This window comes from Jaculus jaculus, chromosome 6 (assembly GCF_020740685.1).
Source record: "Jaculus jaculus isolate mJacJac1 chromosome 6, mJacJac1.mat.Y.cur, whole genome shotgun sequence".
NCBI classification, from domain to species: Eukaryota; Metazoa; Chordata; class Mammalia; order Rodentia; family Dipodidae; genus Jaculus; species Jaculus jaculus.
In genome coordinates, this window is record NC_059107.1 from 91,056,866 (window position 1) to 91,071,090 (window position 14,225).

General features: G+C 42.2%; 1 protein-coding gene and 2 non-coding genes across 6 annotated transcripts in view; all 3 read right to left on the reverse strand.

Annotated features, from left to right (window-relative positions):
- Window positions 1-10,158: 10,158 nt before the first annotated feature.
- Window positions 10,159-14,225, reverse strand: part of Kansl2 (KAT8 regulatory NSL complex subunit 2) — a 30,660-nt gene continuing 26,593 nt past the window's right edge. For 3 of the 4 annotated variants that reach the window (XM_045153453.1, XM_045153455.1, XM_045153458.1), the window contains 2 exons: window positions 11,739-11,846; window positions 10,159-10,384 (listed from right to left, as the gene is read on the reverse strand). In XM_045153453.1, coding sequence (XP_045009388.1) covers window positions 10,253-10,384; window positions 11,739-11,846 — 240 coding nt within the window. In that variant the 3' untranslated portion in view covers window positions 10,159-10,252. Of the gene's footprint in view, window positions 10,385-11,734; window positions 11,847-14,225 lie in introns of all 4 variants that reach the window. The other variant, XM_045153454.1, reaches the window with a different exon arrangement.
- LOC123461937 lies at window positions 10,745-10,886 on the reverse strand. The gene has a single exon (XR_006637982.1). It is a non-coding gene; the product is annotated as a small nucleolar RNA SNORA2/SNORA34 family (small nucleolar RNA).
- Window positions 14,053-14,184, reverse strand: LOC123461938. The gene has a single exon (XR_006637983.1). It is a non-coding gene; the product is annotated as a small nucleolar RNA SNORA2/SNORA34 family (small nucleolar RNA).

Sequence of the window (14,225 nt, forward strand, 5' to 3'; positions counted from 1 at the left end):
TAATGGAGGGGAGGGTTAATGTGATTTTTAAAAATACACTGAGTGCATGTAAAAAGAAATGGCTTTACCCAGGCTAGAGAAATGGCTCAGCAGTTAAGGCACTTGCCTGCAAAGCCTAATAACCCGAGTTCGATTCCCCAGTACCTATGTAAAACCAGATGCACAAAGTGGCACATGCATCTGGAGTCCATTTGCAATGGCAGGATGTATGCCTATATTCATTCTCTCTCTCTCTCTCTCTGTATGTGTGTGTACACCTATGTCTCTTTGTCTGTCAGTGTTTAAAAACATTTTATATGTATATATAAACATCCATGTACATGTACACATTTGTAAAGTCAAAGCAATTGCCATGGATTTTGTTATGTAGGGTTTTTTTGGGGAACATAAAAGGACCCATAAAGACTATTTTTTTTATTTTTACTTTCATCAAAACTATTCCATGTTAGGAACTGTATACAAGGGAGAAAATGAAGCATTTGTCATAAAGACAATTTATATGACAACACAACATAAAGACATAACATCTGGCCAGCAGACAGACAAAAACATAAAGTGTAACAGAAACTCAGAGAATATAATCAGATTAAAGAGAGAAGGGCTTTTAATTGGGTTTTGGATCCTTGGTATGAAGTTATTAAGCAAGTTAAAGCTAAAGTGTTAAAAGAAATTTTGTTGGCAGAGAGGAATGAGGTAAATGGAAGTTTAGCATGGTGTTCTGTTGTGGCCAATTCCCAATCCACAACTGAAGGCTGTGTGCCAGCAAAAGCAGTCTGGATTTGCACTCATGAGGGTGTGCTCCTTTTATAGTTACCCGTTACACAAAGGTGTGCAGGGGAAGCAGAGGAGTGTCATATGGGGAAGCTGCTGGAGGAGGGAGAAGAGAAAGAAGGGATGTCGCTGAAGGGATTGGAGAAGCCAATTGAGAATGCAGATTAACTTTAGGTTATTTTTAAAAATTGTATCTATGGGTGAGGGAGGTTAGGCTCAGAAGGAATGTGGCCCTAATTGGACACTCAGAGGTGAAACCCAATTTCACCCTACAGCAATCTGTCAGATCAGTCCAGACTGAAAACAAATTGTAATGGTATTTAAAATATAGTGTAAGACTGGCAGAGGGAGGGGCAGTTTTAGAGGGGGGAAAACACTATAAGAAGTTATGTAAGTCCGCAAAGAAATTTGGAGATCAAAGTACATTTTCCAGCCATTAGCTGCCATTACCCAATATGTACTGTGGCCAGTGTTACAAAAGAAAATTAGTTTGGTTTGATGTCTCCCCTAGGATTTTAAGGGATGAGAGACATCACATATTTCACTATGGAGCCAAACAGGGATTTATTTTCAAGAGGGCTAGAGCCTGATAGAAAGGGTATCAGGGGAGAGTGTGAGGGAAGAGTGGCACCCACAACAGCATTTTACTGTATTAATGAATTATAATGTGATGTAACGTGCCTCGGATCAGTTCTAGGTCGATTTGTCACCATTTTAGTAGCCACTGGTCTTAATAGTTCGTCCTCTGGTTTTTGTGCTTTTGTTGCAAATCTGGCTGCCTGTTATAGGAACACACAGACTGCAGTAACTTCCTCTTTTCTGCAGGCTTCCTGTCTAGGGTAATGTTCGTCTTGGAGCTCTTGCAGAGCTGATTAAGGCTGTATACCCTTTCCTAGAAATCCCTGGACACTGACCTGGCGATCCCAGTAGCAGGTTGTTTTTCTTATTGTTGTTTTTGTTTGTTTTTTTCGAGGTAGGGTTTCACTCTAGCTCAGGCTGACCTGGAATTCACTGTGTAGCCTCAGGGTGGCCTTGAACTCACAGGCAATCCTTTGACCTCTGTCTCCCAAGTGCTAGGATTAAAGGCATACGCCACCACGCCCAGCAGCAAGCTGTTTTTGTTGTTTTTGTGTGTGTGTCTGTATGTACGTGGTGCACCTGTGTGGACAAATGTGCGTGTGTTCATCTGTGGATACCAGAGGTAGACATCAGGTGTCTTCATCAATCACTCTCTACTTTTTTGAGACAGGGTCACTCAATGAACCCAGAGCTCACCCACCATTTCCGTTAGACTGGTTGGACAGTAAGCCCCAGGGATCCCTTATCTCCACCTCTCCAGCATTGGGATTCTGAGGATACAAACTCAAACCTTCATGTCTGCTTAGCAAGCACTTTACCCAGGAAGCCATCTCCCCAGGCAGGCTTTGGCCTTTGACATCAACTACAGTATACTCTGGAAGCCATGCATGGCCATCAATTTCTTATAGAATGCTGTAATCTGGAAGAGATATAATGATCAAACAAGTCAAAAAATCATGGGCAAAGCCAAGCATGGTGATTTACTGTAATCACAGCACTCAGCATGCTGAGGCAGGAGGATCATGAGTTCCAGTTCATTTTATTTGCAAGCATTGAGCGAGTGAACTAGAAAGAAGAGAGACGTAGGCCTCCATCCACTGCAAACAAATTGCAAACACATGCACCACTTTGTGCATCTGGGTTTTATGTGGGTACTGAGGAACTGAAGCCAAGCTTTCAGGCTTTGCAGGCAAGTCCCTTAACACCGAGTAGTCTCTTTAGCCCTGAGTTCTAATTGAAAGCAGATCTGGGCTGCATAGTAAGACTGTTCACACGGCCACTGGCATGAGTCAAAAACTGCAACAAAGTGGGCCTAGCACAGGTAGAAACCAAGACTAGGCAGGACAGCTTTCTCTTTTAACACAAGCTATTTTTCTTTTTAGTACTTTTATTTTTTAACTTTTAGAGAGGCAGAGAATGGGCATGCCAGGGCCTCCAGCCACTACAAATGAGCCACCCTGTGCATCTGGCTAACGTGGGTATTGGGGAATTGAACTTGGGTCAATTGCTTTGCAAGTACCTAGACCAGTGATCCATCCCTCCAGCCCACTTTTATTTACTTGACAGAGGGAGACAGATTGAAAGAGAGAGAGCATGGCACACCAGGGCTTCCTGCCACTGCAAACAAACTTCAGACATGTGTGCCACTTTGTGCATCTGGCTCTACATAGGTCCTGGGGAGTTGAACCGCAGCCGTCAGGCTTTGCAAGCGTCTTTAACTACTGAATCATTTCTTCAGTCCACAAGCCCTTTTTGCCTTCCCTTGAGTAGCTCCTATTGTGGCCCCATTCAGAGCTCCTATTAGACTTAGTTTAGCTCTGTTTTATATTATTATTAATGACTCCACTGACTAACCTTTCACTGCTGGGTATTTAGCAGTGAAAGGACCAAAAAATGAACCTTTTCCTTTGTCCTGCTGAGGTCAGGATTACTTTGAGGGCCTAGCTCCTGGATTTCTTCAGTCTTCTCCCTCTACCAGATGTGCCATCTGCTGAGACAAGGTCTAGCTGGCCTTCCATTGGAAACACTGAGGACATTCCACTCCCCAGTGACCCTTCTCTTTGCAGAATGTGCAGTTTAGAGACCAATTCCTAGGGTCACGGTACCAGCTTATTAAGAGGGAGGATGACTAACCATAGTTACACGGCTGGGTTTTGACCGACTGTGAAGGGTCAAAGACTTTGGCCTGCAACCCTCAGATGTTTACCCAAAGGCCCATTCCATCAGTCCTGAAGTTATAGGGTTTTGTTTTTGTTCAGTTTGTTTTTCCAAGGTAAGGTCTTCTGTAGCCCAGGCTGACCTGAAATCCACTCTGAATCTCTCTCTCAGCAATCCTCCCACCTCTGTTCCCCAAGTGCTAGAATTTAAAGGCATGTGCCACTTTGCCTAGCTTGAGAGTAGGGTTGTGTTTTTTTTTTTTTTTCCAATTTTGTATTTATTTAAGAAAGCGGGAGCACCAGGGTCTCCAGCCACTGCAAATGAACTTCAGACGTATGGCCACCTTCTGCATTTGGCTTACATGGGTCCTTTGGCTATGCAGGCCTTAACTGCTTGCTAGGCCATTGCTCCAGCCAGAGTAGTTTTAAAATAATTTGCAAAGAGAGAGAGAAGACAGAGAATGGGCACATCAGGGCCTCCAGCCACTGCAAACAAATTCCAGATGAATGCACTATTTTGTGCATCTGTGCATTTATTGGAGTACTGGAGAATCAAAGCTGGACCTTTAGGCTTTGGAGGCAATTGCCTTAACTGCTTATCCATCTCTCCAACCCAAGAGTAGGTCTTTAAATATATATTTTATTTGAGACAGAGAATGGGCTTGTCACCAAACAAATTCCATAGGCATGCACCACTTTATGTGTGTCTGTTTTTTTGTTTTTGCATATGCTTTTTTTTTTTTTAATGTGGACACTGGAGAATCAAATCCAGACTGGCCAACTTTGAAAGTACCTTTAACCACTGAACCATCTCTCCAGGCCAGGAGTAGGTTTTAATTTTTGGAGTCTTTGAATGTTAAGGGCACTTTGAGATATATAAAGTGAGAACAGAAGAATCTTGCCTCCTTGAGTTTTATCCCTTTTAAACCCTACATTCCGTACAGTGTCTTTTGTTCACATACAGAACACAGTAATGATTAGGATTAAAATTTTACCTTTTGGACACAATTTTAAAATGACTTAGTTATATACTACTGTGGGGCTAACATGGAATAGGGCATCAAAGCCGAGCGTGACCCCAGGCGATACTAGCCTTGACAAGCTTTAGCTGAAGTTTTTACAGTAGAAGCTAGCAAAAATAACTCTTAAGCAATCCCTAGAAATATAAATGTACTAAACACTTGGCAAAAATAAGCCTACATAAGGGGGCTACTCAAAAGTAACTTTCAAAGCTGGGCGTGGTGGCGCACTCCTTTAATCCCAGAATTTGGGAGGCAGAGGTAGGAGGATCGCTGAGTTCAAGGCCACCCTGAGACTACATAGTGAATTTCAGGTCAGCCTAAACTAGAGACCCTACCTCGAAATAAAATAAAATAAAATAACTTTCAAACAAAAATAAAATTTACTGACTATTCTAATAATGGCGCATCTGCAAAAAGGTTTTCTACAGCCTTGCATGCCTTTAATCCCAGCATTTGAGCAGCAGAGGATTACCGTGAATTCAAGGTCACCCTGAGACTACAGAGTGAATCCCAGTCAACCCGGGCTAGAGTGAGACCCTACCTCAAACCCGAAAAAACACAAGTGAAAGTCTAAACCAGATGTGCTGGTGCACACCTTTAATCCCAGCACTTGGGAGGCAGAGGTAGGACTGCTTTGAGTCCAAGGCCAGCCTGGGACTTCAGACTTCCAGGTCAGTCTGAGCCAGAGTGAGACCCTACCAAGAAAAAAATAATAATCTAATCCTAACATCTTTGGTATCCTTGAGAATAGATGGTCAACATGAAGGAAAAAAAGGGCTGGAGAGGTGGAGAGCGAGCAAGTGAGAGAATATGAATGGGTGCACCAGGGCCTCCACCCACTGCAAACAAGCTCCAGACGCATGCGCCACCTTGTGCATCTGGTTTACATGGGTCCTAGGGAATTAAACCAAAATCCTTTGGCTTTGCAGGCAAACACTTTAACCGCTAAGCCATCTCTTCAGCCCACAAAATAATTCAACAAGTTTTGGGGGGTTTTCTGTTGGGCATGGTGGCACATGCTTTTAATCCCAGCATATATGAGGCAGGAGGAGGATCACTGTGAGTTCAAGGACAGCCTGAGACTACACAGTAAATCCAGGTCAGCCTGGGCTAGGGCAAGACCCTACCTCAAAAAAAAAAAAAAAAAAAAAAGAGAAAAAGATTTTTAAAAAAATTAGCATTTTAGCTGACGTGGAGGTACACGCCTTTAATCCCAGCAGGATTAAAGAGGCAGATAGATCACTGTGAGTTCAAGGCCAGCCTAGACCTTACCTGGGGGGAGGAGGGGGTTAGCGGTTAAGGCACTTGCTTGTGAAACCTAAGGACCCAGGTTCGATTCCCCAGGTCCCACGTAAGCCAGATGCACATGGTGACACATGTCTGGAGTTTGCAGTGGTTAGAGGCCCTTGTGCATCCATTCCCTCTCAATCTGTCTCTAATACAAAAATAATTTTTTTAATTAGCATTTTGTTTGAGGGCTAAAATTAGTACTTCTATGATTATTTCATACATGTATATTGTGGTGGTTTTACCGCAATCCTTCCATAAATGGGCTCATGTGGCAGTACTTGGAGAAGCTGTGGAACCTTTAGGTGAGCCTTGAGGCCTTATAGCCAGGCCAAGCTTACTGTTTTCTACTCTCCTTCCTGATGTTTAACACCAACTTCCTGTGTTTGCCATGACCCCCTCCAGCCCTCATGATGGACTCTACTTTCTAAAACTCTAAGCCAAAATAAACTTTTCCCTTTGTTCATTCTGATGGGGTTATTTTGTTCCAGTAATGATAGTAAATGATATATAGTATATTTTGATCATATTCACCTAGAATGTCTTATCTCCCTTTTGTTGAACACCTTCCCAACTAGTCTTTTACTGGATTATGGGCAATTTACCAGTGGATATGCCCTTCCCTACAACAATCACTTCCTGTAGCTACTCAAGGAGAGGGAGGTTCTCATGACTTTCTCCATTCATGATGGGAGTGTTAACTAGCTCTATCTTGCATAGGTAACCACAGCTGGTGTAATTTCGTGAGTGCAACAGCAATGTTAAGTCCATAAGATAACATTCCACAGCACTTGTCCCTTCCTGTCTCTTACATTCTTTCCTTTCTTCTTCCATGCTATTCGTCTTGCAGGGAATAATTCAGATGTCTTGCTTAGGGCTGAGTCGCTTATTCTCAGCACTTTTTAATTTGAAAGCGAGAGAGAATGAATAGGCACATCAGTGCCTCCAGCCATTACAAATGAATTCCAGATGCATGTGCCCCCTTGATGGCTTACATGGGTACTGGGGAATCTAGCCTCGAACTGGTTCCTTAGGCTTCAGAAGGAAGTGTTTAACTGCTAAGCCATCTCTCCAGCCCTATTCTCAGCACTTTGACCAGCTGTACGTCCTGGCATTAACCAGCTTCTGCTACAAAAAGCTGCTACTGACCAAAGCTGAGAGCAGAACTAATCTATGAGTAAAAACATAATAAGAAAGTGGAGTGCTATGTCCATTTACCAAAACAATAGTAGGCTTACCCAATGCCTATTACTTCCAAAGCTAAGGGCTTTTGATCAGGTTTATAGTATTAATTCCCTCCTGTGGAGTGGGCTTCAAATCCAATCAGAAACTGGTTACCCCTGTAAGTGATGCCACTATTACATCAGTGGACAAACCTTGCCTGGCACGTCAGTATTGTTAACATGCAAGGTCCACAGCTGGGAAAGACTTGCTATTTCCCCACCAGTGGCCTGCACAGTACCTTCAGGCATGATGAAAGCAGCTTATTTTCAAAGTAGGGTCTCACTCTAGCCCAGGCTAACCTTTAACTCACTCTACTTTACAGTTCCTGGCTGGCCTCAAACTCAACAATCCCCCCACCTCTGCCTCCCCAGTGCGGGGACCAAAGGCGCATACCTAGCACGCATGAAAACAATTGGGTGTGGCCATGCTTGCCTATAATCCTTTTTGTGGGGATCAGAGACTAGAAAATCGCTGGAGCTCACTGGGTGGCCAGCTGACAGAAAATGTCAGCTATACATATCACTCCTAGGCATATATCCTAAGGACTCTTCTCACTACCTAGAAATACTTGCTCAACAATATTTATTGCTGCTCTATTGCCAATAGCTACGAAATGTAACCAGTCTAGATGTCCCTCAACTGACAAGTGGATAATGAAGATGTGGCACATTTATACAATAAAGTTCTCAGCAGTAGGAAAAATTAAATTATGAAATTTGCAGGAAAATGGATGGATCTGGAAAGGATTATACTTAGTGAGGTAATCCAAGCCCAGAAAGCCAAACATCACATGTTCTCTATGTATATGGATCCTAACTATAAATGACTGGACTTTTACGTGAGTTGGAATAAAACTCAGTAGCAGAGGCCAGTAGGCTAGAAAGGGAATATAAAGGAAATAGAAAGGGAGGGAGGGGAGACTTAATGATGGTATTGTATATACATTAAGTAGAAAAAGATTAATGGGGGTGGAAAGGCCTAAGTGAGGTCAGGGGAAGAGACTGAGTGGGGGGAGGGCTAATCAAAATCTAAAAGTGTATGATTAAGTCATATAGAAACCTACTTTTTTGGACAACGGAACTATCAGAAGCCACAGATTGTATCAGAAAATTTTCAGTGCCAGGGATAGGATACCTTCCAGTTAGTTGTTGGCCAGGAAGGTCCTTGATGCCACTAAAACATTATAGGCTATTGCCAAGTCCCTTGGTTTCCACTAGGAATAGACGGTAAGACCCTATTGTTGAAGACTCCACATACTTGGGCTGCAAGGTCCTGAGAAATCCTGCTGGAGTTGAGCTGAGCTGAAAACCCCCTCGTGAAGACCAGCTGACAGGAAGACGGAAAAAGCTATGCTGCATACAGTTCAATGGGAGGGAGAGAAGTCATCAGTGGAGAGACTCAACAGTGGACACTGCAAGCCTTATATTTGGCCAGTCAGGCCAAACGAGCAAATGGGTACAATAGTGGTATGTCTGTTATGGGGGAAACCAACTGCTCTCTAACTGGAATGGAGGCCCACTCCATGGGAGGGAATACATGCCTGATACTGAAAACCTATGACAGGGGTAGTCATGAGCCCTACGGTTAACGTCTGCTGGTGTCTGGCTAAATGTATACATTATGCTTACCAAAGTGCCCAGTAGGCACATCTCTTAATGTTCATACCCATATATTAATGCTACTCTGACTTTTTGTTAGAGAAGCTTCTCTTTTCAGATGGTGGTATCCTTGGGATGACTAAGAAGGCACCATAGTGCTGAGAAGTGACCAAAGAGTTCTCAGCACTGAAACATCTCTACTACGCCTTCCAAGACTCAGGGTCTAATGTGGAAGAGGTGGCAGAATGAATGTAAGAACCAAAGGAAGGCTAGGACTCCTTACAACACACTCCTCCAGACACAAAATGATCTTGTAGTGCTTTACACTACCTACACAAGACCATCATAATAGGATGAAAAGATCATGACATCAAAATAAGAGAGAGATTAATTGAGAGGGGAAAATGTATGATGGAGATTTGAACTGCCAAGGACAAAGTGGGAGGAAGGAGGGAATTACCATGGGTTATTGCCTATAATTATAGAAGTTGTCAATTAAAAACAAAGTTAAGTGCTGGGTGTGGTAGCGCACGCCTTTAATCCCAACACTTGGGAGGCAGAGGTAGGAGGGTTGCTATGAGTTCAAGGCCACCCTGAGACAACAGAGTGAATTCCAGGTCAGCCTGGACTAGTGTGAGACCCTAGCTCGAAAAACCAAAAAAAAAAAAAAAGTTAAGTTAAAAATACTAAGAAAATGCCAGCTACAACATTCAGTAAACTCACCATGCAGATGAGTGACAAAGGACATCTGACATGTTCTCCTCTGGCCTCTATAAACACTTTCACAAAGTGCACATACATGTGCATACACCCCACCCCACCCCACCCACAAGCAACAACAAAAAAAATACTTTCATGTCACCATTTTGTATGAATGGTTGCCCCTTGCATGCTGGCTGATTCTGCTGAATAAACGCTTTGTTTTTACATTAAAAAAAAAAATTTACTTTCATGGCCAATAGATTTTCTGAGGTGAATCTGAAACCATGACCTAAAAACATATTATTTTTTAAATCTCAGATACTCTGTAACAGCAATGAAGAGAACCCCTGCAAAACCCTTTTCAGGTCATCTGATAGGCAAAGATGATGGTTTAATGCTATCAACATTTCTGTGTCCCTTGGTTGTTTTAACAGAGTAAAAGCTAGATGGTTAAGGAGAGACCATTCCTGTGAGTAACTACTTTCTTGTAGTCATAATTCACCAAGAAAAAGTGATCAGATTGCCCAATTATGTGGAGTTGTGGAAAAGCTAAAATGTGGGTATTTCAATAGAGATAACCAGACACTGGGGTAATCAACACCTCAAGGGCACCATTCATAAACATAGCCTCTCATACCTAATTATGTAGATTCCTATTTGACTTAGGAACTCCCATTACAAAAGATACACAGACAGGGTTTCCCTCATGCTTCTTGCAAAGAAATCCTTAACTTTCAGATACTGCTGGTCTATTCCACACAAATTTGGTTTTATGCTTGTCTATAGCACTCAATAACCCTGAAGAAAAACAATGCAATCTAGGGTTTTTTTTTCCTGTTTAGTGAGATGATCAGATATACTTATTTGAAGATTGGACAATTCAAATCCACCAAATGATTCCCAGAACAAGCTGTCAACTGACAGAAGTGTTTTCTAGTTTCCCATTTGCAGTAGTAAATCCACTTTGAGGGAATGGTGCACAGACTTTCTCAGAATTTCTAGATCCATGGGATCTGCACCCATCTCCAGCCATCTGTACCTGGCCCTATGAAAAGAAAAAAAGGCACATGGTTAGAAACTCATGAAAAGATGGGCTTTAAGCTAGGCGAGGCAGCACATGCCTTAAATCTCAGAATTTAGGAGGCAGAGGTAGGAGGATTATCATGAGCACAAGGCTACCTGAGACTACATAGTGAATTCCAGGTCAGCCTAAGCTAAGTAAGAGCCTACCTCAACAACAAAAAAAGAAAAAAAAAAAAAAAAAAAAAAGATGGGCTCTGACTTAACACTGCCTATTCATAACAATAATAACAACAGAAATGAACTCTGGGTGGCTGCCTTTCCCAATAGCAATCTTGACAATCACATATCATTACTGAGGCTCTTCCAACAGGAAAGAGATGTGAGTTGTTTCTTCCAAACGAAATAGCCATTCTCTACTGAGGTTCCAGAACTGCCCAAAAGGGGGAGAATTGGAAGAAAGTTCTTTAGGCCTCTGTTTGAAACCACCAGCTATTATATAACTGCTGGTCTTCAGTCAGGGCCATTAGAATCCTACTATGAAAACAATAACAATGATGAACTATCCCTTAAAAAGTACAATTTTCCTATATTGTCTCAACCTTCCATTCAAATCAACTTAAATCCTACTCTACTGAGTATTAAGGACCCATGGGGCAATCATAAACTAAAAGGGACTTTGGAGGGCTAGTACCACATATTGAAGCCCAAACCTCATGTGTTTTAAGCAAGAGTTCTACTGCTGAGCTACATTTCTAGCCAGAAAAGGATCTTGTCTCTACAATCTTTGTGCATGGTCAAGAGTACAACACTGGTATCATTCCTCCCTTTCCATCCTGTACTTGAGGCAGAGTCTTTTGTTTACTACTATGTACACCAGGGTAGCAGACCCAACAACTTCCAAGGAATCTCCATTCTCTGCCTCCCATCTTGTGAGAATGCTTGGATTACAGACACACAACTGCATCCAGCTTTAAAGGAATGCCAGGGATCTGAACTTGCATCTTAACACTTATTTAGCAAGCACTTTACCCACTGAGCTATATCCTTAGCCCCACGTTTTTAGAATCAGGGTTTCATGGATCCTACCAGAAAGGCCATGATTTCTGTTCAGAGCAAAGGATGGCTTTGAAATTATAATCCCCCTGCACCCACCTTCTAAATGCTAGGATCGCAGGTATGGACCACCACATCCTGTTTTAAAATAACAGTTTTTTAAAAAAGGTATTTTCTTTATATGGTATTCACTGAGAGAAAGCCAGTGCCCCACGTAGGGCACCTTTCTACTTTACTTCTGACAACATCCCCATTCCCTAGAGTTCATGCTAACCAGCAGGGAACCTTAAGTGAGACTGATTTTCAAAGGTCAAGATACCCACTGGGCCTTCAGCAATTTCTTTGATTGAATGATCTTCAAGGGTTACAGAAGGATCAAAAAGCAAGGGTGATGGAGGGCACTGCATACCATCACCCACAACATCCAAGTCCTAGGAAAGAAAGAGCAAAGTCTGTATTAAAAGATATATATGGGCTAAAGAGATGGCTTAGCGGTTAAGGCATTTGCCTGCAAAGCCAAACGACCTCAGCTTAATTCCCCAGAACCCATGCAAACCAGATGCACAAGGGGCACATGTGTCTGGAATTTGTTTGCAGTGGCTGGACAGCCTGAAGCGCCCATTCTCTCTCTCTCTTTGCCTTTTTCCCGTCTCAAATAAATATATTTTAAAAAATTTTAAAGATCTATATAAATTATATATAAGTTAAATATAAATGCCTATATTAAAGTTTAAGAAAAAGAAATCGGCAAACTAAAGTTGGCATATTTTCAACAAGCCTCAAAACAATTCTCAGGTCCCTCCCTCTCCCTTGTTTACTAAAATGTTCAACAAATGAAATAAACTGTAAAGTACTAAAAACTTTTTGTTGTCTAATCTCTTAAGGTTTTGGAAAAAAATAATGGTTGTACAATAGTCAATGCTTTTTTGAGAGAGAGAGAGAGAGAGAGAGAGAGAAAATGGGTATACTAAGAACTTTTGCTGGAACAGGCAAACTCCACCCACATGCATGTGCTATTTTGTGCATTTGGCTCAACATGGGTACTGGGGAATCAAACTCAGTCCAGCAGGCCCCACAATTAGTGTTAATACTACTGATCTATATACTTAAAATGGCTGAAATGATATATTTTGTTATACATATTCTATTACAATAAACAGTGTTTTTTTAAAAAAGTACATTCAAGCTGTAGACATGGCTTAGTAGTTAAGGCATTTGCCTAAAAAACCTAAAGACCCAGGTTCAATTTCCCAGGAGCCACATGAGCCACATACACAAATTGATGTATACATCTGGAGTTCATTTACAGTGGCTGGAGACCCTGGCACACTCATATTCTCTCTTTCAAATAAGATAAAATCTCTTTTAAAAAGTATATTCAAGCCAGGAGTGGTGGCGCACACTTTTAATCCCAGCACTTGAGAGGCAGAGGTAGGAGGGTCACCGTGAGTTTTAAGGCTACCCTGAAACTTCACCACTGATGAATTTACACATTAATCAGCATAGGTGTAAATCAACATGAAAATACTGGGTGATATAAGACTGACCAGTGTTTAAACTACTACAAAGCAACCAACTAAAAACAGTCTAAAAATTAAATAACTGGGTTTTTGTTTTATTTTTCTTTGGTTTATTCAAGGTAGGGTCTCGCTCTAGGCCAGGCTGACTTGGATTTCAGTCTCAGAGTGGCGTTGAACTCATGGCAACCCTCCTACCTCTGCCTCCCAAGTGCTGGGATTAAAAGTGTCCAACACCACACCTGGCTTAAATACTGTTTTGATTAAGTCCCTGTCCCCAAAGGAAGCACCTGATTTTTTTTGGTGGGGGGAAGAGCCCACTAGGAATTAAGCCTAGGGCCTTTCATATGCTAGGGAATTGTTCTACCACTGAGCAATATCCCAAGTCCTCCTCACCTGGCTTTCTATTTTGAGACAGTTTTATGAAGTTGCCCAGACTAGCTGTGAACTCACTCTGTAGTTTAGGGAAAAACACAAACTTATGACCTCCTGCCTCAGCCGACCAAGTAACTGAGATTATAGACCTGTGCTGCCTGTGCCACATGGCCCACTAAATCCCTAATATTTTTGTTTTGTTTTTTAAGGTGGAGTCTTGCTCTAGAGCCCAGGCTGACCTGAAATTCACTACGTAGTGTAAAAGTGGCCTTAGCTGGGCGTGATGGCACACGCCTTTAATCCCAGCACTTGGGAGGCAAAGGTAGGAGGATCACCGTGAGTTCAAGGCTACCCTGAGAGGACAGAGCGAATTCCAGGTCAGCCTGGACTAGTGTGACACCCTACCCCGAAAAACCAAAAATAAATAAATAAATAAAGGAGTGGCCTTGAATTCACAGGGATCCTCCTACCTCTGCCTCCCCAAGTGCTAGGTTTAAAGGTATGTACCACCATACTCAGCCACCCCTAATACTTTTTTGGAGGGGAAGTAGAGTCTCACTCTATCCCAGGCTGACCTGGAATTCACTCACTATGTAGTCTTAGGGTGGCCTCGAACTCATGGCGATCCTCCTACCTCTGCCTCCGAAGTGCTGGGATTAAAGACATGCACCACCATGCCTGGCTCGGCTTCCTAATTCTTAATATAGTTCAAACATTCTGTTTAAACAAATAAAGATATTATATTCTATGTTTCTTCCAAATTAATTAGCCATTCCTGCAGATACTGATTAGCCAACAGACAAAAGGAAGATATCACATTCTTGTCTCCTGTTTGAAACCCAACCACTACAGCAAACTAGTCTTGATTCAGGGCCTAAGGCACTACAAAGACTCAAATAAGATGACAACCTATGATCC